Raw genomic sequence first — 26,452 nt, 5'->3', positions numbered from 1 at the left:
TCGCAAGTCCCAACTGCACCCTGACAGTAGCAGGATGCAACAGGCCTGTGTGCTGAGTTTTAAGGGATAAATCATTCAGATGGCCATTTGCCAAGGAGGTCCCCCAAATGGCCAGCAGGGACTAAATTAAGGTAATCATTCCTGGTAAGAGTTACTGACTTCTACACACATGCACAAGAGAAGGTTCTCATTTGAATCGTACTGGCCATGTTTCTAAATGTTCCCTTTCACAAAAGTGTCCTTCCCCACCCTCATGAGCACACGTGTGCATATGTGAACAACCGTGTGCGTGCATGCACTCACACACAGGCACACACACACAGGGTCAGACTGACTTTCCCAGTCTAGAAACATGACCCTGTGGTCTCAGTGTCCCTGTGGGTCTGTGCCAGAGCTCTGAGCCCCGTCCAATTCCAGTCCCGGAAAGGCAAGAAGTACAACCCGGCAATGTCCCCATTTCTCTCTCAAACTCTTAACTGGCTTTTGAGGGACATCTGTGACCCTGTAGGAAGGAATTCCTTCATTCAAATTCTAATCATTAGGAACTTCCCTGGTGGTGCAGTGGTTAAGAATCCGCCTGCTAATGCAGGGGACACGGGTTTGAGCCCTGGTCCGGGAAGATCCCACATGCCGCGGAGCAGCTAAGCCCGTGCGCCACAACTACTGAGCCTGTGCTCTAGAGCCCGCGAGTCACAACTACTGATCCCATGTGCCACAACTACTGAACCCACGTGCCACAACTACTGAGCCCGTGTGCCACAACTACTGAAGCCCGCATGCCTAGAGCCCGTGCTCCGCAACAAGAGAAGCCACCGCAATGAGAAGCCCGTGCACCGCAACGAAGAGTAGCCCCCACTCACCGCAACTAGAGAAAGCCCGCACACAACAACGAAGACCCAACACAGCCAAAAAAAAAAAGAAAGAAAAAGAAAAGAAAATTGTAATTATCAGGCTCCTACTTTGTGTCAGGCCCCCCAGCCTTTCAGGAGCCCTCATTCTGGAAGGGGAGGCAGAGCTGTAAACGCCAACTCTAATAGGAGAAAGGTGTGTACAAAATGTGAGAGGCAGGGAGCAGGCAGGAGGCAGATGAGGGAAGACCTCACGGAAGAGGGAACATCAGAGCCAAGCTGTGAAGGCTGTACAAGTATTTCCAGGTGGAAACAGGAATTCACAGAGAGGGTATTCCTGGCAGAGGGAACAGCATGTACAGAGGCAGGGAACAGCATGACGCAGTGAGGAAGTGTCAGCCAGTCCAATGCTGCCAGACCCCATGTGGCATGGAGAGGAAGCAGGTACAGCAGGCTGGGCTGCATGACGAGAGGTTTATATTCCAAGCTCAGGGCCGGTCGCTCCTGGGCAGCACTGAAGTGAGGAAATGACAGGACGGTTCTGATTTTAGAATGACCGTGCAGCCAGAAGGGCAGGGCTAGGGAGAGACAGACCGAACAAGTGAGAAGGGGGCCTTTGAGGAGGCCACACGCAGCTCCAGTGAAGAGGTGGCTACACCTATGTTAGGGCATGTGCTTGAGGATGGACAGCAGGTGACAGACTCAGGCAGTCCTTCAAAGGCAGAGCAGGTCCCAGCAATCGTGCGCGTGTTGCCCCCACTCGGCCAGGACTGCCGGTCAGCGTCACTGCAGCTCAGCCAGGCGCCCCCAGGTCTCAGGGGCTTGGTGACACCCCCACCCCCAAATCCTGCTGACATTTCCACGTTGGTTCAGATGACCTCAGGTTGGGCTGAGATGGGGAGTGGCTAAAACCCTGCGAGCTGGAACTGCCTTCTCCATCCTTTGCTTTGTTCCCTCTGCCTGGAATGTTCCTTCCCAGACGGCCACGTGGTTGTCACCTCACCTCATCAGGTCTCTACTCAGATGTGCCCTTCTCAGTGAAGCCAGCAACCCCTCTCCCCTTCCTCAGCTCTGTCTACACCCGAGCACCTAGAACAGTGCCCAGCACACAGGAGTGCCCCCCAAATGTTCACTGAACGAATGACTGAAAATATTCGGTGAGCCCCTGTCTTGTACCAAACGAAGGGAGAACTCACAAGCTTGACATTCAAGTCCCTAAGCATTATGGGCCCAGCCCACTTCTCCAGCCTCAGGCCTTTCCCTCTCTACCAATGCCCATTTCCTAGAAACCTGCACTTTTTGGCATTTCCTGAGTGCCTGATAACACTCTCCTTACTCCACTTCTCCCTCCTCATCAGCCCTGTCTTTGGGGGCCCATCCTCAATGTCCCTCTCCTCGGAAGGCTTTGCTGACCTCCCCGATGGCATGGGACCTCTCTCTCGTTCACCCCCCATGGCGCTAGGCGTGCGCCTCTTTCCTGGCTTTTATCCTGCTCTGCTCACGGGGGATCAGTTATTTCAGTGCAGGGCTCCTGAGCCCCAGGAGCTCATGAATGTAGTGATGGAGGTCCCTGAGCTCTTTTTATCATCTCGAAAGCCTGAAAGAAACGGACACGTTTCCAAACCTTGCACAGTTAGCAACAGCACAATAGGCTAAACAGGCTAACAGTCGAGTCTGTTTGGGGCTGGGATTCCATCAGTGCGGCCACACTGATTATCTCCTGTGGCTAAGATGCTGGGCCCGGCAGGGAAATAGGTTTTTGATTGGTTAAAAGGAGGTGGGGGAAGGGGGCAAACTCATAATTACTTAATACATGCAGTTGGTTAATGGACAAATCTTTTAAAACCTGAAGTCTTCAGGGATGGGGGGAGGGGAGAAGAAGATGACTTTGGCCATGAACGCACTTGATTCGTGCCGTCTAATAAATTACAGCCTGTTTGAGGACAGAGACTGAGTCTTACTCAGCTTCGTGTCTCCAAGAATGAGCACAGTGCCTGGCACATGGGGGAAGGGCTTGGTAATTGTCGAAGAGAACTGAATCAAATAAAAAAGGCAGATGGTCCCTTGCTCTATAGATTGAGAACTTTCTTCTGACCATCTGGAAATGAAGAAAGAGGCCATGAAAACCCATTGAGATTCAGGTGTCCACTGCCAGGGATGCAACTTGTACAAGTAGGCACCCAGCAAAGCAGGCTGTCGTGAAAGAGTAGGAGCTGCCCTGGGGGACTTCTCCCGCGTGTCCTAGGTGCCCTGCCCTTGGCTGTGCACAGCTGCCCTGGCTGTCAGGGTGCCCCTGGAAGAGGCGTCCACAAACTGTGCTGTCTTGCCACCCCATCCTGCTTCCCCAGCTGCTTTGGAACTCATCAGATATCATTTCCATATGAAACAACAACTTGAGTTTAATTACACTGTCATAAATTGGCCTCCGTGCTGTGATTAGAGCTCCCATCTTCTGTTCACGGGGAGGCTGGGAACGCCTGGAGATGGAGGAGGCACCCCGGAGAGTGGCAGCTGGGAGGCCCAGGGGGCACCCGCTTACCAGGATGGTGGTGACGACCAGGGTGGTATTGAAGAGACTGTCGGAGACGTTGGAGGCGTAGAGGCGGCTGTCCATGCTGAGGCCGTCTGCCACGTGCCACTGGCCGATCTGAGGAGACCAAGGAGACAGGCTGGGAAGGGGTGGGGGGAGGAGAAGGCTGGGGAGCTGGGGTGCTGAGGTCCTTCGGGCCTCCAGGGCTGGGGGAGCTGAGAGGCCGGTCCCCTGCCTCCGGCGGGGGTACATGTACATCACAGAAGGAGGGAGGGATGCAGAGTGCAGAGCAGAGGGGCGGGACCGGGGCGGAGCTACCAGGGTTGGGGGGTCAGGGGTGGGTGGGGACACTGCGAGGGGAGGGGAAGACTTAAGAGAGAGGTGGAAGAGGAAAATGGAGAAAGAAATCAGGAATGCAACGCAGTTCAGGGATGCTCTCTCACCCAGAAGGGAAGGGAGCCCCTGGAATTGCATCATCTGGAGGCAGGACAGAGCCTTCCCTTTCACTACAGTCTGCCTTCCATAAAGCTCATTATCTAAATAAGAACCAGAATGGCTACTGGAGAGAACTGGCCTTTACGAGGCTCTTCAATAAATGTTTGCTGCACGGTTCAATGGATGGATGAACCAGAAGAGGGAAGGAAGACCAGGCTCTAGTCCTGGTGGATTCACTTTGCTGGCTGCGAGAACCTAGGCAAGTTACTTCGATCTATGCGAGTCTCCGTTTCCCCAGCTATAGATGGAGGCAGTAACGTTTGCTCTGCCTTCTTCTCAGAGCCAGCTGAGATCGTGCATGTGCCAGTTCGAGGTTACATGGTTCAGCCAGACCCAGGAGCGTGGATCTCCACTGAGTAAACCCAGAAATGACTGAACCTCTCTGAAGGTTTTTCCTCATCTGTAAAATGGGAATAATAGAAACATTATGTGGTCATTGTGAGAATGTATTTAAGCTGAAACTCAATAAATGCTAGTTTCCTTCCTTTTCCCCATTGTCTTGACTCCTAGGGGGGAACATATCCACAACTTACTCAGTTCCCCCATTTTAGAAAGTCACCTAAATCGAAATTCAGCATCATTGGGTTTTTAGGGAGTTTGTTTGTTTTCTCAGTGGAACCCTTTCTATAACTACACATACGTGTGTGTGCTACCAATACATTTCTACTGGCTGGAGCCCCTGGCAACTCACTTCTGCTGCTGGGTGCTGGAGGTGGGCCACCAGGAGAGATGGCTGATAGCTGGCTAGGAAACCAATGAAATGCACACATACGCCTCTGCCAGGCCCCAGCGGCAGCTTCCCTGGAAAACCCTCACAAGTTCCATGGATGCCACATGGCTCTACCCACCAGAGCTGGGCTCTGGGTTCCTCCTGTGGAAGCTCCAACCACAATAAAGACACATCTCACTCTTGGTCCCCACCCCCCCTCCCCCGGGGCCGGAGCGTTGGGGGTCACAGGGGGCAGTAACCATCTCCCTGACGTCATGGTCTGGACCTTGAAGAGGGGAGGGCCAGGCTGGATGCCTCCAGGTCCAGGCAGGAGCCCGATGGTCTCCCCAGGTGAGTCTTTCACCTGCCAAAGGAGAGATGACCCAAAACCCCTCTCCAAGCCTCAGCAAGGACGCCACCAGAGGGGGCTGGGCAGGTTTCTCCACCTCTGTGTGGGCAGAAAAGTGAGGCACGTGCCCCTGCTCATTTTAGTTTACAAGTCGTGTGCTCTGCACATCCACACCGGAAGCCCCGTCTAGATAAAGAAACTGACGCCAAGATAGGAGCCCAACTTGCCCGAGGTCACCTCCCCATCAGCTGAGACACCTGAGCTTTAACCCCTGGGCTCTTAACCCTGGATGAGTCTCCCCAAGGAAGGCTTCATGGCTCTCCTGCCCGACTCTTCCAGCGTCCTACTGCACATCTTGTTTACTTGTCCACCTCCCCGGCTAGCCTGTGAGGGGCTGGCTTGCTCGTGCTCACAGCCCGGCACCCTGCTCAGGACCAGTACTTGGAGGCCGGGGAAACCATCACTTGGGCTGAGTGCTGCTGTCGGTAGGGCATGAACAGGAGGTAGGCAAGCGTCCTCTGGTCTCTGGAGGGCCCACAGGGGGGACCAGCCAGGTCAGGGTACGGCCTGACCTTCCCCCCCTCCCCTCTCTCTGCAGGGGAGAGAGATGGGGAAGATGAGGGATAAGCAGCTAGATTTTCAAGTGAAGGGCAAAGGAGAGCAATAGTTACCGGACCCCTCTTGTGCTGGATGTGTTCTATCATCTCTTTGAATTCTCCCACCAGCCTTGTGAAGTAGTGATGATGTTTTTATGTACGAGGAAACTGGGGCTCAGAGGTTTAATGGCTTGCCTAAGGTCACCTGGCTAGCAGGTGATGCACGGGCTTGAACACAGAGCTGTCTGACTTCTAAATCCAAGACTTTTCCGTGACCGCTGCTGTCTCTTGGGCGGGGATGCCAAGGGCTCCTCCACATAAGGAGGAGGAGAAAGTCTCAAAGGAGTCTTGGCCACACAGCAAGAACCCTGGACACGGCTTTTTCCCTCCTGGGTTTTTACATCCACAAAGTCAGGTGAAATGAGGCTGCTTCCCTCTCTGCAAAATGGCTAGAATTGGCTTCTGACAGTCTCCTAGGATAGGAAGGGCCAGATTTGGACAGAAGGACATAAAGAACAATTAGGCCGGATGTCAGCACCTGGATGTTTGGGACAGGACTGAGCTTCTCAGAGTCTTGTCATCTAAACATGCACTTCACACCGACAGGACCAGCAAGACCTCCCCCCCCACTCCCCCCCCATTTCCCCCCCCATTGTTCTCAGGGGACCCAGTCCTCACTGATTGCCTGCCCCAGCTCCACACTCCCTGTCTGACCCAAGCCACGAGGTAGGTAGGTTGCCACAAAAGCCAGAGACAGAAATGATTTACCCAGACCCAGATCCGACAGCCCGAGCCATGTCACCTCCCACACCCACCTCCGGGGACGTGGCAAAAAGACAAATCAGCCCCCAAGCTCCAGTCAGGAAATGAATGTCCCACCAACCCTCCCGTTAGCCCCCAAGAAATTAATAAACTCATTAGATCCAACAAAGCGGCTTTGGCAGCTATAACCCGGAGCAATCTAACTGAGGAAAGGCAGTGGGAAGGAGAGCAGGAGCCAGAGCCAGGCGCCCTGGGATACAGGCTAATCGCCCCACCCACCGGGCATCTTCCATGCCACACACATGCCAGGGGTGGGCAGGAGAGACAGCGCTCATCACCGACAATCTGCGGCTCTGTCTCCAGCCAAATTCCCTTGCTCCACCCCGCTGACACCTGCCCCCGAACCTCCTGCAGGGACAGCGGCTTTGTAAACCTCTTCCACATGCCCACGTGTGCCGGCTTGACTATGCTTCAGATAATGTCTTTCCGTGGCCCTCTCTCTGTGCTTTCTGTCTCTCCCACTTGCTCTGCCTTCCCACCAGTTTAGAGACTCCAGGGGTTGCAGTGAAGGGAGGAGAGGGTATGGATTTGGACACCACCACTGCAAGCCCATACAGCACCTCAAGGCAGGTAAGAAAAAGGCACCCCCTGGGCTGATGTGGCCCTGAGGGTGCGCAGCTGGGCATGCTGACTCCAGCCTCTACTCACCACTGAGCTTTTCACAGTCTGTACCACGAATGCAACGGCCCCAGAGTGGGAGGACCTGAGTTTAACTTGGCTTCTCTGCTTATGAGCTGTGTGACCCTGGGTGAGTTACTTAATCCCTCTGAGCCTCAGTTTCCCCATCTATAAAATGGGGGTTAAAATAGTAATGATTACTTCCTAGGGTTCTTAAGGAGATGAAATCTGATGGTATATGTGCCAAGAACTAGGTGAGTATTCATAGAATTTGTCATGCCATCATCTGAGACAGAAGATGGGAATCTCTTCCGTGCCCTACACTTTGCACTGTAGACTCCAGGTTAGTAGATTAGACCAGTGTCTCATACTCTGGTTCCTGCACCGGCAATGTCAGCGTTAGAAATGCCAATTCTTGGGCCCCGTTCCAGATTGACTAAATCAGACAGTCTAGGAGCAGGACCCAGCAGTACGTATTGTAACCAGCTCTCCAGTGACTCTGATGCAAGCTGGATTCGAGCAAAGCACATAGAGCAACTCAGACGACAAACATGACGTCAGGGAGAGGCAAGGGTGCAGGAATGAAGAGAGGCTGAGGGCGCACCTGTGGCAAGCTAGGAAACGTTTAAAAACTGGCTCTCCAGGAAAAAAGGCCTTGTCTGATCTGCCCACGTCTGTGGTGTAAACACGCCCACCATGGCTGACTTCACGCTACCCACATGCAGTCACGGGACACCGAGTTGGGAAAAGTGTATAATGGGCTCTGGCTGGCCGGGCAAGCTGCCGCCACCATGCTCACAGGCCCTGTGCTGGGCGCTCGTTTATGCTTACGAATCTCGCTGCCACCCTACTTATGAGTAAGGAAAGTGATGTCCACCTAGGTAATAAGTTACCTGAATCACAGAGTTGAGGTGTGGAAAAAATCAACGTGCTGCTTCATTGCGATCACAATATTTAAAACAAATGTGTATTCCTTCCCACTGCTGATTCTATGCTCTCAGAAGAAGTGCTTTGTCAAATATGAAAATCGAGGTGAATATAACTGATATGACACGTGTTCGCACGTGCACAGAAAGCATCATTTATCCAACTTCCTCAAAGGACACAGAATCTATATAAATTAGTAATCATCACCTTGCTCCCTGGCTGTATAAAAATTAAATAAATCAAATAAAATTCAAATTAAAAAATAATAATGTTGCTCCTTTAAGCACTAAAATTGGGGGGGAGGGTCTTAATTATTTATTTGCAAGTATTATTTCCCAAAATTCTTTCAAAGGGAATTCTACTTTCTGCCGTCCTCTTAAACAGAGGAGACATCTTTACCTTCATGCAGTGTCATTATTTTGAAGCCAGTTATTATCCTGTCCTGTGATATAGTGCTGCTCATTGGTTACTGAAATGTGATGGCCTCTCACCCTCATTTCCGTGCTTTCCTAAGTTAATTTGTCTACTTTTCATAGTGTCTCTTTTCTGATTGTGAACCGTCATTTCCTTCTGCTATTTGGATAGCTGTCTCGAATTGGTCCTTTCCTTCCAGCAGTTGTGTTTAAGATTCCTGGCTGAGCAACCAAGTGACCAAGCCTGAAAGAACTGCTGTAAGGAAAGTACAGATAAGGCCTGATGGGGCCTTTAGTGAACAGACCCTGTGTCATTGATATGGGCAACCCACGGTCCCCTGGAGAGGTGGGTGCTGTACAGTTGAATGAGTGTGGTCTGCCGTGTGACCCTGGATCAGCGTAAGCAAGCTGGTCACTCCCTCAGCAATGCACCATGGGAAATGCTTGTCCAGGGGCCCTGACTGCAGGCATCACCTGCTGAAAGAGCTGGTTGTGTGTCACCCAGAGACCACATTAGCATCCAGCACTGAGACCTCGGGGCTGGGTGACCCTGAGCAAGTCACTTAATTTCTCACCTTTCCCTGCCCCCCACCCTAATCCAAGCTCCCACTGAACTTGCCCTGGACTAGGGTCCCCCGGGGCCTCTCTTTGTTCTGTTCTCCACTCAGAAGCAGCCAGCTGTCTCTATCAAGTCTCAACTATGATCAGACCGGCCCCTGCTGAAACCCTTCAATTCTTCTCCCACTTTCGTTTAAGGATAGAAACCAAAATCCTTAACATGGCCCACCAAGCCCCGTGAGGCCTGGCCTCTGCCCACCCTCCACGCTCATCTCACACCCTCTTTCCCGGCTTTATCTGTGCTCCCGGCACACCTATGAGCTCACGTGCAACAAGCGCCTTCCTGCCAGGGTCTCTGTGCGTGCTGTTCCCTGTCTGGACTCTCCTTGCTGCCCGACCCCTTGGCCCCCAGCCCCATTTCAGCTAGTTCAGGGGTTGGCAGACCACGGACTACAGGCCCAATCCGGCCCACTGCCTGTTTCAGGAAATAAAGTTTTATTGGAACACAGTCACGCCGATTCACTGTTGTACTGTCTGTGACTGCACTCACCTACAGCAGTAAAGCTGCAAAGTCTAAATTTTTACTATCTGGGCCTATTTTATAGAAAGAAGTTTTCCAAACCTTGATCTAGTTTATACCTGTTAAAGCCTCAGGCCTCAGTTGAGAAATCACTACCTTCAGGAAGCCTTTCCTTTAACTCCCAAAGTCAAACTTCTCCCCGAACCACATTCTTTTCCTTTAGAGCATCTGGCCCGGGCTGTCATTATACATTCATTAATGAGACCATTGCTCACCACCTGTCTTTCTCCCTGTGCCGCAGGAGGAGAGCCCTCCGCTGTCGCCTGAGCTGGGTGGTCCTGCCCAGAGCAGCCACACGCTTCTCGCTCCCGCCTAGAATCACTTGAGGTTGTCATTTTGCCGCTTTGTTCTCTACCAAATAGGTAAAAAGGGATTCATGTTTAGAACCCTGAGGGATTTCCTGACATCCGTACCTGGCTCTGTGAGTACGCACACGGCTCTGTAACATTTAATATTCTATGTACGTGTAGATGATTGTTCTTTGCATCAGCGCTGCCAGGATGCAGCTTCTAGACAGGCTGACGTAACTCCACGGCCTGGCAAGTCCTTCTGCTCCAGAGTCAGAGTTCGCAAACACTTACTGATCACCTTTGCACGCTGGGCACTCAGCCACGTGATCTGCTTATGTAAATTTCTCTGATTCTGCATAACAACCCTGTTATCATTCCCACCTGAGAAATGTACGCGCTTCAGACAACACTTAAAGGCTTAAAGTAGGTATTTCATACAAGTTTTTGTTGAATGAATGAATGATTGAAATTGAGACTCAGAGATGTCAAACAACTTGCTGAGGATCACAGTTCATAGAGGATGCAACTGGGATTTGAACTCAGGTCCCATTTACTGCTATACTATCTGGTCGGGATAGGGCAAGTGCAGGCTACCCCGACCTTAAGATCTGGGCCTTCCCACACACCTCTCTGATCACCGTGAACTTGTTCTTTGGAGAATACAGACCTGAAGGTATTCAGCTACAAGAGTCCACGAGAGTGATCCTGACCAAGGCACAGGGTAGTTTCTTAGGGGCTTAGCACAGGGAGATGCAGTGGGAGGGCACCAGGAGACCTACATTTTCTTAACTCTTCTGCCACGCATAAGCTCTGTGACCTAGAGCAAGTCACTTAACCTCTCTGAATCTTCCTCATCTGCAAAGTGGAAATAAACGAATCTGCCTACCCACAGTACAGCAATGCTGTTGCTAAGCAACTGAGTTAGTGTGTACGATGGCTTTCGATGAGCCCTAATAAGCCATGGGAACTTAAGATAATAGCACTACTGTCCGTCTGGTGGAAATGCAGCTGACCAGAAGTCAAGCTCTACCCTGCCATGTGCTGTGTGGCCCTGGGGAGTCAATTTTGCTGCCTATAAGACAAGGGTAGTTAGTCTTTCTCCCCTTCTCCTCTTATTGGGATGATATGAGGTGATCACAGATGTGACAAAAGTTTAAAGCCCTACGCAAATGCAAGCTCTTTCTTCCAGATCCTTGTTCTCTAGGTCCATCCCAAAGGTGGACGAGCCATAACCAACGACTCAGTTTTTTTAACCTCAGTTTCAGGGTTCAAAGTTGAAGTCCTCACTAGGAAGAATACATAAAATAATGTATTAGTGTCTCCTTGAGTTCACGGAACTAATTTCAACATACAGGCAGGAAGAATGACAGTCACATGTGAACCACTATGGCTAGAGGCCCCAGGAATTGAGACTGAGTTATAGTTTGGAGTGTCTATAGTATAGGTCTGTGCCTTGATATATGACCAGCCAAAAAGATCTGTAATGTAAGCCTCTGTGGTGAACCCCTGGCATGAAGGAACAAAATGTTTATTGACTTTAAATCTAATATCTCCAATCATAAAACTTTACTTCACATGGGAGACTGGCTCACGAGTGAGGGCCCCTGCCTCAGGGGTTGACCTGGGGAACAAAGGGGGTTATCGATGTTGGTGGAAGAGCTCATTCTCTCAACCAAAATATTCTTTTAGCGGAAAACATGTGCTTATATATTGCACAATACTGTAAAAACCCAGGATCAAAGGACAACAGTGGCAAAGGCCAAAGGTAAGAGATCAAAAACAATCCCGGGGAAAGCTGGGAAGACCTCCTATCAAATGAGCCCTTCCTGGGCTGATGAAGCCTTCAGCTGAGTTGGTCTAAGGCAGTGATTTGTTCAACTGCGGCTGCTACCCTTTAGTGGGTTAGGAAATCAATTTAGTGGGTCCAGACCTGCATTTTAAAAATGAAATATATATCCAGAATAGATCAGAGTGCAACCCACACACCAGGGGCAACTACTGTTTCATAAGCTTTGGTTTCAATTATGTGTAGGTGGGTGTTAATGTGCACCCTGGATTGGCAACCAGAATGCGAGTCATGTTCAAAAAGGATGAAAGTGCCTGGCCCAGGGGATTCGGACACCTTAGCTGTTCACTACTCTATACGCAGCCCCTAGCAGAGTGCCTGCAACACAACTGATGCTCCATAAATACATTTTGGGCATCAGTGAACTCCTATCCTAGTTACTTAGTAAGTAACTAGTTAGTAAAGGACTAACTAGTCCTTTAGTTAGTAACTAGTTAGTAAAGGACTAACTACAAGTTACTAGTTAGTAACTAGTTAGTAAAGGACTAACTACAAGAAAATTATACAAGCTGATACTTTTAAGCATTTATCACATGTCAAATACTGGACTAAATGCTTTACATTTGTTATTTAATCTTCCCAACCACACTATAAGGGAGGTACTATTGATACTATCATCCCCATTTTACAGATTAGAAAACTGAGGCTCGGAGAGGTTAGCTTTCTTGCCCAAAGTTCCACACGTAATGCGGATTCAACCCAGGCAGGTCCACTCTGCTGCACTGCCCCCAAGATATTAATTTTCCTGGGCTGTGGATGTGTAGTTAAATGTTTGGAAAACATTTTAATTGTTATTTCTTATCCATTGGTATTTGCCATAAGCTTTCCTGCTTGGAAGTCATCCCTGAGGTCAGACTTTGCTTTTCCTTGCCTTTGATTCTGACTTACATATTTATGAGAGGATATTTATTTATTTTAACATCTTAATTGGAGTATAATTGCTTCACAATGGTGTGTTAGTTTCTGCTGTATAACAAAGTGAATCAGCTATACATATACATACATCCCCATATCTCCTCCTTCTTGTGTCTCCCTCCCACCCTCCCTAGCCCACCCCTCTAGGTGGTCGCAAAGCACCGAGCTGATCTCCCTGTGCTATGCAGCTGCTTCCCACTAGCTATCTATTTTACATTTGGTAGTGTATATATGTCCATGCCACTCTCTCACTTCATCCCAGCTTACCCTTACCCTTCCATGTGTCCTCAAGTCCATTCTCTATGTCAGCGTCTTCATTCCTGTCCTACCCCTAGGTTCTTCAGAACCATTTTTTGTTTTTAGATTCCATATATATGTGTTAGCATATGGTATTTGTTTTTCTCTTTCTGACTTACTTCACTCTGTATGACAGACTCTAGGTCCATCCACCTCACTACAAATAACTCAGTTTTCTTTCATTTTATGGCTCAGTAATATTCCACTGTATATATGTGCCACATCTTCTTTATCCATTCATCTGTCGATGGACACCTAGGTTGCTTCCATGTCCTGGCTATTGTAAATAGAGCTGCAGTGAACATTGTGGTACATGACTATTTTTGAATTATGGTTTTTTCAGGGTATATGCCCAGTAGTGGGATTGCTGGGTCGTATGGTAGTTCTATTTTTAGTTTTTTAAGGAACCTCCGTACTGTTCGCCATAGTGGCTGCACCAATTTACATTCCCACCAACAGTGCAAGAGGGTTCCCTTTTCTCCACACCCTCTCCAGCATTTATGGTTTGTAGATTTTTTGATGATGGCCTTTCTGACTGGTGTGAGGTGATATATGAGAGGATATTTAAATAAAGTTTGAGGAAGAGGACAGTGGGGGACAGTGGAGAAAGTAAAGCATCAGGGGTTCTGGCTTCCTGATGTGGCCCTGGTCTCTGAATTGCACACGTGACCACTAGCTCTGGCAGCCCTTGTTCGGGCTCATCACAGTCCCCTCCACCTGGGGATGCCCAGCTATCCCTCACCCCTCGGCCTGAATGTCCCCACCTTGGGGAGGCCCTTCCCAACCTCTCACTCCCCATCACAGAGACTCAGGCATAATACCCTGAACTTCTTCTTTGTAGCACTCATCATATAATTATTTAGATAATTATTTATTTCATATAATTATTTAGATAATTATTTGTTTCAAGTCCATTTCCTGCACTACAAAATACATTCCATGACTGGTAAGGCTCTGTCTTATTCCCCACATATGCCCAATGCCTAGTGTGGCATCAGTGCTTAGTAAATATCTGACAATTGCATTAATAATTTCCCCTTTGGAGCTCCAGCTCCCAGGAGAGTGCCTGGCCTAGAATGGGTGCTCAAGAAATATCTGTTGAATTGAATTATGAAATTCCTTTGGGCAAGTCCCTTCGTTTTAGTCTTCAGTCATCTAACCTATAAAAGAAGGATCTAGTCTAGCCCCTTCCAACTCATACATGAATTCCTGAAAGTGCCAGGTAGATTTATAATGTGGTATAGCTTTTCAAAGGGCTTTGGGGCAAAGCCGGGGAGAGACAGGCCTGAGAGGGACAACACAAAGAGGCCTCGGAAGGTGACCGTAGGAGGGCACTGGAAGCTCGGCTGCCTGGACACGAAGATGAAGCAGGTTGGATTTCCCTGGTCGTGCAGTGGTTAAGAATCTGCCTGCCAATGGAGGGGACATGGGTTCAATCCCTGGTCCGGAAATATCGCACATGCCACGGAGCAACTGAGCCCGTGTGCCACAACTACTGAGCCTGTGCTCTAGAGCCTGCGAGCCACAACTACTGAGCCTGCGTGCCTAGCGCCCATGCTCCACAACAAAAGAAGCCACCTCAATGAGAAGCCCGTGCACCACAACGAAGAGTGGCCCCTGCTCACCGCAATTAGAGAAACCCGCGCGCCGCAAAGACCCAGCACAGCCAAAGATAAAATTAAAAAATTAAAAAAAAAAAGTTCTACTAAAAAAGAAAAAGATGAAGCAGGTGGCCACCTACGAGAAGGATGCCAGGAAGGGTACTGTCCCACCTGCCAGGAAACAGCTCTCTCTGAGCCCGGGGGCTGGTTGATGCCTGGCGTTCCTCCATTAGAGAGCCTGGTGTGAGAGCTGGTCAACGTGGAAATAAATATCAAAGTGATAAAACATTATTATTCAATTCACCAGATATTTATTGAGCACCCAGTCAGCGGCACACACTACTTACAAAGGGATGGCAGGTTTGATGCAAGGGAAGAGAGTGCTCTTCTACTCAGGCCACACCTGAATATTGCATATCGTTCCACACACCACTCTTTCAGGGAAGCATAGACTAACTGGAGTGGATTGCAAGCATATTGACCAGGAAAGAGATTGAAATCACATTCCATAAGGAACAAGTACAAGCAGTTCTGGGAAGGATGGACTAGATGTGTGAACCCAAGAAATGGAACTAAGGACAAAAGGAAGAGGGCTTCAGAAAGAAAGAATTCCACCCAATAGACGGAGAAACTTTCTAACAATGAGAGCTTCCCAAGATGGAATATGCTGTCCCTATAGGTATTGCGTTCCCCAACACTGGAGGCATTCAAGCACAGACTCTACTTCATGAGAACACATTTGCAAGAATTCAAGCATTTGATGTGAGTAGTGATCTAGAGGACCTTTATTAATCCTTTCGGCCCCAAGAATGTGGGATCTAGATTCTACTTCTACATCAGGGGAATCAGAAGCAAGGCCAGAGTAACAAGGGGCAGATGAGGTCCTTGGACACTGTGAGAAAACAAGAGAGCAGGAGTATGGGGTCATGAATGCAGAAGGAAAAGGCCACTGTAGGAAAACTTCAGCCATTCTTGTTTGCTCCTTCCTGGTCTTCTCTCCTGGCTCAACTCATTACAGTTGGTTCTCGTTATTCAGGGTAGTTGCGTTCTATAAGGTTGCCACAAGCACTGAATTAGGGAGACTGAACCATTTCTCCTAAGGGAAAAGCAGGGTTAGGTTCCTGCGAACCTCTGGTCACAACATTTTCATCAACCAGTTAGCACATAACCTCGATTTATGTGTGTTTCTGCTGATAGACATCTTATTTAATACATACTGTTGATTCAATAATATTGGACAACAGCACTCAATGTCACGCCTGAACAACACTTTTCTAACGCCTGTATTTTCTCTGTAAGGCACATTGCAGATTTCTTGCCCTTAGGAACACTAGATAGCACTTCAGCATTAAGTGTGGGGGTCATTTTAAACAGCAAAATATCCAAGAAAAAGCACAAAAATGGGAAAGACATGACGCTGCAGAGAATGTGAAAAGCACACTTGTTTACAGTATGAGCCAAAAGAAGGCAGAGCATCACCCTGCTGGACCCCAGTTGGGAACATGCCTGGCGACCCACTCAAATTTTCTACTTCTCTGTGCGTGTCTGTGAAAGCACCATGACTACTGCATTGGGGTTACAAATATATTTTAGCGAGCAGACCAATTTGCAAATATGGAATCTGCAAATAATGAGGATCAACTGTGCTCGTCTGCACCTGAGTTTCCGACTCTTGCCAAGATGTGCCCAGACTTCTATCCCGAATCCCCAACCTCTGGGATGTGAAGTGGAATCTAGTCTCGCCCTCACCACTCCTCCTGCCAAAGAGAACAAACCAACAGTGGCTCTGGTGACAGATAAATACTACGTAGGGCAGGAATGGAGCCCAGCTCACCCCACTGGACTCTGGCTAAGTATGCCAATCCCCAGTGAGGCTCTTAGGAATCTAACAGACTCTCCAACTAGCTGAGGGTTTCAGAAGTTAAATTTCCCTGAGCAGGGCAGTGAGGATGCGCACATCACCTTTCTTTTTGGACAGATGTACTGATTTTGATGATTTCTTTTGCCTACACCTCAACTCCCTCTTTTGTTCTCATATGGTCAAAAATCTCACAGACTCTCTTCTAAACATTTTGGAAGATAATCAAACTAGCACGGGGTGAGTGCATGGCAGAGTGTAAATATGAAGACTCAGCTGCACAGCCCTCTCTCACCTCCCAGAAGACGGAAGACGTTTCAAATTATCTGCCGAGGAGAGAATTTATCAGAGAGCTCAGGCATGCTCGAGATTTTTCATCTTACAGGAAAATTACTGCCCACGAACACGACACAGTCAGGGCATGGAGAGTGCCCGGCTTCATTTGTTAAGCTCGCCGGGTACAGAAGTATCTTGGAGAAGCAATTGTATTAATAATACACAACTTTGAGCTCTGAACGGCAGATGCCAATTGAACTAATGGTCCTAACGAAGCATCTGGGCTGAAGCGTGAAGCTGATCTCCCCCATCTGCCGTCCTCCAGGAGTCAGGAGGATGCTGGAGGGTGCGGGAAGATGCATCGCTGAGCTTTCAGGATGGACTGAGGATGGCCCATTGCTGCCCCTAGATGGATGCAGGCTGCAGGTGGGAGATGCTGTGTGGCTGGGCCTCACCGTGCTCTGGGAAGATGGGGAGCTTTTAGCTGGGGGTGGTGGTGGTGGGCGGGTGTCAGCAGCTCTTGTCTGGGCAGTGCCATGTCAGGCAGGCCCTAGATGTGCTGGGGATTCTCCCAGGAGTAGAGCCTTGACTTCTGGTTTTCGTCTGCACACCCACCCAAAGCCACTGCAAAGTGGAACTGGTGATACCACCACGTTAGGGAGTGGAGGACAGAGGTTAGGGACGGAGGAAGGAGAGGGAGAGGTGGAGGAGGGCCATGGGGAACCCTTCCTGAAGCAGGGAGGGGCCAGCTGGCAGAATTTATTTCTACCAGCCTGGTTGGCATGGGCTGGCCCTTGCAGCCTTCTTGCAGGGCTCTGGAGTTGCAGCAGGAGTGACGTGAGCATATGGCTCAGCCCTGCTCTGTCTTTCTGTCTTCCCCAAACCAGGCGAGAAGCGAGATCCCGGGAATACTGCATGCAGAGAAAGAGAAATATATTGACAGACATCCCCCCGAGAGACAGCGGAACTAAAATTTGCACAGTAGAGTGGAATGCTCAAAGCACATCTATAAAAAATATTTCATTTTGTTCTCTCAAAAATTTGATGACACACACAAAGCAGATCCTATGATGACCGTCATTCCTGTTTTACTGAGGATGCGATCAAGGGACGGAACGTGGGGAGCTATGAGAGCTGGTACTGGCCTGAGCCCTTCCATGTCCCCATGGTGCCCGCCCTGCATACAGCTCCCTCTCACCTCCCCGGATTTCCCCTTCCCCCCGCCCGCCTGTCTGCGCTCCCCACACCTCTGGCCTGGAGCCTGCCCCGTGTCTCATCAGAGCGAACTGATGCGGGCTGCTTCCTGAGACTAAATTAGCAGCTCTCCCAGGCATGAGCCAGCTGAAGAGACGCGGGAAGCAGTCGCTCAGAGCTGGCAAACTTCCCCAGGCTGAGCTCAGGCGGGCTGCGTGATCGGGCATATTACAAGAAATAGATTGCAAACGCAGTCCTTTAAAACCCTGCTCCTCTGTCCCAAAGCAGCCCCCCGCCCCGGGTGAAATTTTAAGTAACTCTAATTTGTCTGCCGGCTGATGTGTGAATAAGCGTCTATAGTCAGTGACTTTTCCATCAGAGCTGATAAGCAGGAAGTCCCTGTGCTTTGGGAGAAAGAACCAGAAATCTGTGGGCCAGGGAGGCAGGAGGCGAGAAGGCCGTCAGGCAACACCCTTCGGAAGCCAGCTCTTTGGCCCCTCGGCTGTCAGTCATCCTGGGGGGTGGCCAGGAGAACCAGATGCCCTCACGGGATGAGGCACTTGATAGACTTTTAATTGACGAGAGGACTATTGCTGTTAGAGAACGGAAAGCAGATGGAAAGGGAGAAACGCATCAGTGATCGGAGGGGCTTCCACTCCAATTTTCAAATTCCAGTTGCCCATGGGGAGGCTTGTCGTGTGGAATCTCTCTTGGACAAATGGGGAGCAGTGGCTTTGGAACATTCTCGTGACAAAATCCTCGGGCCCCACGCTCTCCGCACACTCCCCAGGTCCTAGCACCCCAGTCCCTCGTTCACTGGTGCATCTTTTCTCCCAGCCCAAGCTGAGCCCCACTCCCAGCTGGCCGGTCTGTACTCACGGAGTCCCCAAGCCTGGAGCAACAGCTACAGTAGAGGCAGGCCCAGGGAGCAGGCTCCCTGAGCTCTGGACACTTGAGCAGGAGTGGCCGGGTGAGAAAGGGGGGCTGAGGGCGCAGGCATGGGGCGGCGGAGGGGGGTGGCACAGGACGAGGCTCGAAGGTAGGCAGGGACCAGCACGTGACAGCCTTGCTCTGGAGCTGCCATTTACCCTGAAAGCCAATGGGGGCCACGGTGAGGTTTTCAGCCCCGGAATGACGTTCCCATCTGCGTTCTCTGGTGGAGAGAACTGGACTTGATAACCTCTCAGGTCTCCTCCAACCCTAAGAATGTAGGATATTCTGTGAGATGTTGTCAACTATTTTAAACCTCACGCCAACCCCCGTTCTCCCGGTGCCTTAGTTAAAAGGAATAAGTGACTTCTCAGTAACCTTCAAAGCAGCCCCCAGACCACCGATCTCTTTCTCCCCTCCCTCTGGAGAATGCTGCCTCAGAATTTCCTCATCAAAGGCCAAGTCTCTGGGAATGGCCCACCAAGCAACACCCCGAGCCGGCCCTCTCTCGTCAGGTCCGTCCCCCAGCCGGGGAGCTGGCGCGTTTGATTCCTGATTTCCAGCAATCAAAGCCCACTCCTGTGCTCCGAGCCAGGACCCACAAAGGCAGCTTCAAAGGATCTGCATATTTATGGTAAACTCCCTCCTCGGATTGAAAATGTATTCCACAGTAGCAATCACGGGCGCCCTCCTAGCAGCTCGCCCACTGGCAACTCGTCTGAGCCTAATGACTTCTCATTAGCGCAGGTGGGATCTGAGCTGTCCCAGAGGCTCACACTAACAGGGGTGGGGGACCGGGCACAGATGCCGGGGGTGGGTGATGTGTCCATGGAGAGGGTGTCTCCATCCTCACTGTTCCCCCAGTGCTGTGTACGGGCAACGGCAACACAGACCATCACCTGACAGTGTGTTTTTAGGATTTTCTATCGTTCTTTGCTTTTCAAGTAGGAGAAGCGGTCTGGAGCGGGGAGAGACCCCAGCAGGTCTGCCACACTTCCTGGTGTTCTGGCTGAGAGGGCCATGATGAGAAGTGTAGCTGTCTTTATATTACTCAGAGGTGCAGCTGAAGCACGTTCCATGGCCACAAACGCCGGAGCATCCCACCCAGACCTCTCCGGAAAGCGGGCAAACATGCCTATGTGTGGGCTTCTGTCAGGGAAGAGGGCAGCACAGAAGATCAAAGAGAGGCATCCTGTCCTCCCAGCAACGGGTGGGACCTGCCGGAACTTCGGGAAGCTGGATTCCCCAAACCTTCTGGAAGACACTGCATCCCTGAATTCTTGGTTTGCAAGGGTGACTCACAAAAGCCACTTGTCCACCCTCCTGCGTCTGGTGAGAGCCACACTCGAGTCATTCCAGGAAATCAGGCCCTTGGAAAGCTGAGTTTGTATCAGCTTCGGCAAACAAAATATGGCTGTCGGTTCACAATGTTTTTTATTCGCCCACTCCTGGCCAGCTCTGCCAGTCTCCATGGGAACAGAGTTAAATAGATCCATGGTCCAGGAAAAGGTGGCTCAGGGCTGGTTTCTATGAAAAGTTCATGTGACAATAACCCTGTGTATTTTGGAAGTGGGGATTGGGGGAGGGGCAAGAGGAGTAATTAATTGACTCCAAGCCCCAGAGTTCAGAATGAATCAAAAATTTGAAGACTAATTCCAGTAAGTGACTTAATGTGGTGAATAGCAACTGAGTGTTTTGAGTGAGGAAGGTGAAAGTCCCACAGTGCTCTCAGCTCTGTGCCAGTCTGCCCCATCTGGAAGCTGGTACCCACGTTGGGCCTTATGTTTTAATAGAGCCCCAGACAAACCAAAAAGCATTCGTGGTGAAAGATTTGTCACCTGTGTCGCGGGGAGGGGAGGAAAAAAATCAGAGGGGCAGAACGACTCAAGCACTAGACAGTGATTACTGACTGCAGTTTTTGCCTTTCCCAAAAGACTAGGAGCTCTGGAAGGAACCATGACTTATTTATCTCGCATTTCTAGCCCTTGACACGAAGTAGGTGCTCAAAAAGTTTTTATGCTAAGTTTCAGAAGAGGATGAATAAATGAAGGGAAGTCATGCTATTTTTAAATATTTGAAGAGCTGGTAAAAAGAGAGAAAGCTGATTATCCTGGGTTGCTTAATGGGGCAGGACTAGGAGGCAGGTTTTGACTCAGTGCCTGGAAGATTCTGGAATGTGTTCCTGGTGGGGGGAGGCGGTGAACCTCCCAGCCCAGGACATGTGCAAGGAGAGGCTGTGTGGCTGTTTCCCTCAGGGATGCTGTGGAGAACATTCTTGCACTGGGTTGGAAGATTAGACCAGAGGCCTCAGAGTTTCCTCCAGCATGTTCTGGGCAATTCTGCAGAGTGGAAAAACCAGGGACTTTGAAAACAGCTAGACCCAGACTCAGTGCTCAAGCCTGGAACTAACTAGCTGAATGGATGAGGAACATGCCTTTCTCAGTTTCTTTACTTGTAAGATGGAGAGAATAGCTTTTATGCATGGTTGATAAAAAGATGAGAAATTTTAAGTACACCCAGCACAGTGCATCTTGTAGGAGACACCCAATAAATGATAGCCATTCTTATTATGTCAGCAGAGCCAGCTTTCTGTCTAACCATATGCAAGCAGAAGAGAGTGCTATGCAAATCTAGTTTTCAATAATCCTTGAGCTTAGCCAGACCAAATGTTGAGGGGTTACCATCCTCATTGCACAGAGGAAGAAAGCTGAGGTACCCTGTTGCGATATACAGTGAGCCAATGGAAAAGTTTCAATTTTCATCTTTAGCTAGAGATAACCCCCTCAACAGACACTACCCGGCCTCATCCCTCCCTCTCCCGAAGGCTTAATTAGAGCCTGTTAAGCCATTTCTGATCCTCAGATGAAAGGTGTGCTCATCTTATTACAGCCCTAACAAAGTCGCTGGGGGCCTGCTTGGAACCTCTGATCTTTAAACCAAGTTAAAATGAAGGAGATTAAGGGCCCGCAAAGGCTGTGCTTCTTTTCCCTCGCCTCTTTCAAATATGATTTCTCGCAAATTAGGAAGGGAGATTATACTATTCCAATACCACCCAGGACATCTTTTGTGGGATGGGGAAGGAGAATATGGGATGGAGATGAGATAACTCACACTGGGGGCAAAAACTGGGGGCTGGAGCTAGTGAACCTGGTCCAGGTTTGGAAGTGTCACTTACAGGACACTATAGGGGACATTTTCCCCCAAACAGGCTCCAGTGGAAGCTCGAGTTCCAAGATGGAAAACCTCTCCAAACAGAATCAAAACAGTAATTTTTTTGAATGGTAAAAAAAAAACAAAACCTTAAATTCTAAAAAACTATTTTTAAAATGGTAATAATCCCTTAATCAGCCACTGGCAGGGAATATGGTATTTGGTTCAGACATTTTACCATTACAACCCACTGGGTCCCTGCATGCTTTCTAAATAGTCAGACCCAGCTCTTAATAGTCACTCGCCCAGATAGGAAGAGAAAGAAAAAAACCAAATCCAAATGAGAAGATACCATGACTAAAGAAAGCCCAGCCCAGCAGGAGCTCTGTCCTGGTTTGCAGCAGGTGGCAGCAAGGTAAAGTGTTTTGATTTGGGGGCTTAGGGATTCCAGGAAAGAGAAAAGCCAGGAGGGGGAGACCCACGAGCATGGGCTTGGGAGTTGGACAAGCCTGAGTGTGAATTCCAGCTCTGCCCAGAGTCCTTGCTACTTGTGGGTTTGGGCCAAGTTATCTACGATCCTTGAGCTTCCGTTTCCTCACTCGTGAAATGGGAGTTTATCTACTTTGAAGGGCTGTCCTCCAGATCAGAAGTGACCTGTGCAAAGTACCCATGTAGCTTCTGCTACACAACAGGTCCTCGAGAGATGCTCCTTGTCACTCTTCCCTCCCCTGCCAGCATCACCTTGGACGGAATTGGGAGACTATTAGAGAGTGATACTGACATTCCTCCTACCCTGGAACAGAAGCCCAATTAATTATCAGTCCCCAAACCATTTCTTCATCCTGTGATAAGCAGGGGAAGGACAGCTGTCAAGAGACAAAGATTGGGTCGGTGATTGGGATGGGACCTGGGGACCAGAGCTGCAAAGCTATATCTGTGCCCATGATACATCTTGCAGGGTTCTCACTGCTACTCACGGCACGTGAGCCAGACAGGAAAGCAGCGGTATGGTCACCAGATTTGTTGAAGAAACATGGGTAGTAAAGAGCATGATTGTGATTCACTTTATAAGTCCAATCAAGGAGGTGTGCCCCTGAGGGTAGCTGAAGGTCAAAAACATCATCCTCTTTCATGGTCACTTCTGTAGCAGATTCCATTCAACATTAGCTCAGAAAGATGGGGGTGGGATGCAGGAAGGTCAAGCAAAAATTCTATGCATAGAGGCTGCAGTGCGTCTTTGTCAAAGGGCAGCCTGTGGACCACCAGCGTGATAATCATCTATCTGAGTGCTAGTTAAGAAGATGCAGATTCCTGGAATGCACCCCGTTTTACTAACTCAATTTACAGCTGTAGGGCTCAGGAAAGTATATTTTAAGACAAGCACCATTGGTCATGCTTGTGCACACCTGGGTCTGAGAAGCCCTACCCTCTATAGATGCTGCAGAAGAAGGGGCAGCCGCTGTTGTGTAGGATGCAAGCAGAACCCCTTGCTGGACTGGGGTGGGGCTGAGGGATGGGTGCTGGTGGCTGGCGATGCTACTTCCTAATGACTCGGGCGGCCTTGCAGCCCGGCAGCTGGGAAAACCAGCCTGAGTGGCGGCTGGTGGAGAAGCACAGGTAAGGTGAAGAGGTACTCCGAGCTTAACGAGCTCTTCTTCAAGTAGAGGGTGGATCGGAGCGGCCAGCCAACTCTGTCACCGCAGGTGTTGCCTGATGGAAGTGGGCTCTTTCCAGGGAGCATCTCAAAGCAGGGCTGAAGGCCAAGGGGCGCTTTTTAAAGCCTGAGCTTGGGCTTTCTAGGGAGGTGGTCTGGGCTTGGCATTGTTCCCCTAACTACTGCTTCTCCCCATTATTCTCTCATCCCTTCCTTTTCCTGACCCTGTTTCACTTTTCCTGTAGCACTTACCTCTACTGATGTATGATATAGTATTTGTTTGCCTGCTGTCTGTCCCCTATTAGAATACAGGCTCCACGGAAGCAGACACTAAGCCCATTTTTCACCTCTGTCTAGAAGACAGCCTGGCACATTACAGGCACTCAGAATATATATATTGCAAAAATGAATAAATGTTCTTTACTTCACATCCCCCACTGGGACTCAGGAAGTCTGCCTGACAATTTTCCTACAGGCAGGCGGCTTCCTTTGTTCCGAGAATTATGAGCCCGAGGGCATGATTTGAGTTTAATAACCCAAAGTGCACTTATTTTTTCCTTCCGTCTCTCTCGCCAGAGTGTGGGCTGCCTCGGTGCGGGGACTGTGCCTTTTCGGTTTTGTTTCCTGAATGCCCAGCACAGTGCCTGACGCATAGGAAGGGGTCAGTACCTGATTTGTTACATACATGAAATGACCATTTTGTGATCCTCCATCCCATAGATTCTGGCCGCCTACCTAACTCCCACCCCATTTGGGAAGTTATGAAAAGAAGGTTGCTGATGTCACTGCTTAAAGATCACGTAGCTCCGGCCCTGAGCTACGAGGAGTCGTTAACATAGCTCCTCTCTCGGTCTGGGACTCCTGTCTTTTACTTTCTCATCTTCCAAGAAGGGTGACCTGGCCTCGTGGCCCAGCATAATCACTGTCCTACTATAAGGAACTCCACTGGCCCCCGTGAGAAGGGCTGAATTGGAGCCTTTCAGGCACGAGGACCGAGGGGAAGGATGCAGATGTGACGGCCCTCCCAGCACAGCCCAGGGTATCACCCGGATCCCCTTGGGTGCCTGATGTTGCAGCCGTTCCTGGGCCCTCTGCTAGGTCTACCCAATCAGATTCTTGTGGGGTGGAGTCTAAAAAATCTGCATTTTTAACAAATTACCAAGGTTAGTCTGATGCACAATTTGTCATAATGGTTAAGAACTTGGGCTTTAGAATCAGAGGTACTTGAGTTCAAAACCAACTGCCATTACTACATTGTTCAAGGCCAAGTCAGTCTGCTGGAGCCTCAATTTCCTCACTTGTAAAATGGGGATTAATAAAAAGTAACTACTTTGTAGGATTAAATGAGAAAATACAAATGACACGCTTCTTGTGGTAAATGGCCCATGGTAAGAGCTTAATAAATGAAAGCCCCTATGATAATGATGATGGTGGTGGTGAAGATGATGGTGGTGTTGTTGGTGGTGGTAGCGGTGGTGGTGATGGTGATGGTGGTGGTGAAGATGATGATGATGGTGGTGGTAGTGGTGGGAGTGGGGGTGGTGAAGATGATGGTGATGGTGATGGTGGTGATGGTGGTGGTGGTGGTGAAGATGATGGTGATGGTGGTGGTGGTGGTAAAGAAGATGATGATGATCCTTCATAATCCCTGAAAAGGTGATTCTGTGACCCCTTCAGTGGTACGTTTCCTTGGTCAGCCACTCTGAGAGGCAGCAGGCTCTTCAGTATGTCTGCTTCCTGCGCTAATTAGTGCATCCTTTCCTACTTCTAAGGCTCTTTAAGGTTGGAGAAAGGATACACTAAGAATAAAGAGTTGATTATTAGAGTGATGGGGAGGTTGGAAGACCTTCAGAGAGGCACTTGGAGTGACTGCCAGAATCCCTGTTTCCTCTGATGTAAGAGAATCAGAGGAAAGGAGAGTGAGAAGGTTAATGGAGGAGAATGAGAAAGGAAGAGGGTGTTGAAAGGAGCTCCAGGGGACAAAGCATCCTGAGCTGGCGGAGGAGACAGGGAGCAGCCAGGAGGGGGGAGGTGTGGTTGGCATGGCAGAAGGGCGTGGGTGGGCCGGTCAGAAAAGAGCTGACAGAAGAGAACTGAATGCCGAAGGGATTCCTCAGCCCGATGGGATCTGATCTGTACGTGACGGGCAAGCAACCTGGAATCTAACCCTGGTTCCAGGATTAGGGCGAGATTCAGAGAGTAGAATAATCCAAAGAGTGGAAAGACCTGGGAATTCCCTCCTTATACGATGCTCCCTTGTCTCGCCTCTCCCCACATAAAGCATGGCTGCCTCTCTCTTGGCATTTTGCTGGGGCTGCGGCCCCTGACCCACACTGGCTGATCCTGGTGCAGGAAGGGGGAAGCCAGGACTTGCCAGGAGCCTTGCACTGGACACAGCCCGCTGCTCCTGGGGACATCTGAGAGCAGGAGGCCATCCTGAGTGCCAAGGAGAAGTGGGCTGGGGACAGAGAAAGGAACAAGGAGGAGGGATCTGCCACCACAGCGGCATGGCTAGGCTTACCTGCCGGAAACCATTCCTTGTGAACTGTAAGATTTTCAAGGCATAGTTGGACCTCTGGCCTTTGCTGTTGAATTCAATGTGGCCGGTGAGACCTTCCAATTCTACCTGTCCAAGAGAGAGTGAGTTACAGCACCAAATAGGCCCCACCTTCCATGTGGCCCCACGCAAGCATTCCACCATGCTGGTTAAGGATGCCCAGGAGAAGGGAAGCCGTCAGGATCCATTCTCCTGCCCACCTCTCAGCCACAGGATCTTCAGCCTATGCAAGTGATGTCTCTGGAACCAATTCAGACTTGGCCGGGGCTAGAGGAGGAAAGGATGCCCCGCACCCAATGACCTCACAGCTGCTTCATAAACCGACTTGATGCTGAGATGCTGGCTTGAGCTCAGATCCCCCTGAGCTCCTCCTCCAGGCCCTTGGCTGTGAATAGCATTTATCTTCCTTGGGCAGCTACTCACCCACCTCCAAGCTGCG

General features: G+C 49.8%; 1 protein-coding gene across 15 annotated transcripts in view; it reads right to left on the bottom strand.

The window, feature by feature from the left end:
* Nucleotides 1-26,452, bottom strand: part of GRIK4 (glutamate ionotropic receptor kainate type subunit 4) — a 448,598-nt gene that overhangs the window by 79,276 nt on the left and 342,870 nt on the right. For all 15 annotated transcript variants that reach the window (XR_007478718.1, XR_004477391.2, XR_004477392.2 and 12 more), the window contains 2 exons: nt 25,978-26,082; nt 3,388-3,495 (listed from right to left, as the gene is read on the bottom strand). Coding sequence is in view for 11 of the 15 variants with exons in the window: in XM_033407330.2 (XP_033263221.1) it covers nt 3,388-3,495; nt 25,978-26,082 (213 nt within the window). In the remaining 4 variants the exon portion in view is untranslated. The remainder of the gene's footprint in view (nt 1-3,387; nt 3,496-25,977; nt 26,083-26,452) is intronic.

This window comes from Orcinus orca, chromosome 8 (assembly GCF_937001465.1).
Source record: "Orcinus orca chromosome 8, mOrcOrc1.1, whole genome shotgun sequence".
In the NCBI taxonomy this organism is placed as follows: Eukaryota; Metazoa; Chordata; class Mammalia; order Artiodactyla; family Delphinidae; genus Orcinus; species Orcinus orca.
The sequence above is the reverse complement of the archived record's forward strand: the minus strand, read 5'-3'. Positions and strand labels throughout refer to the sequence as shown.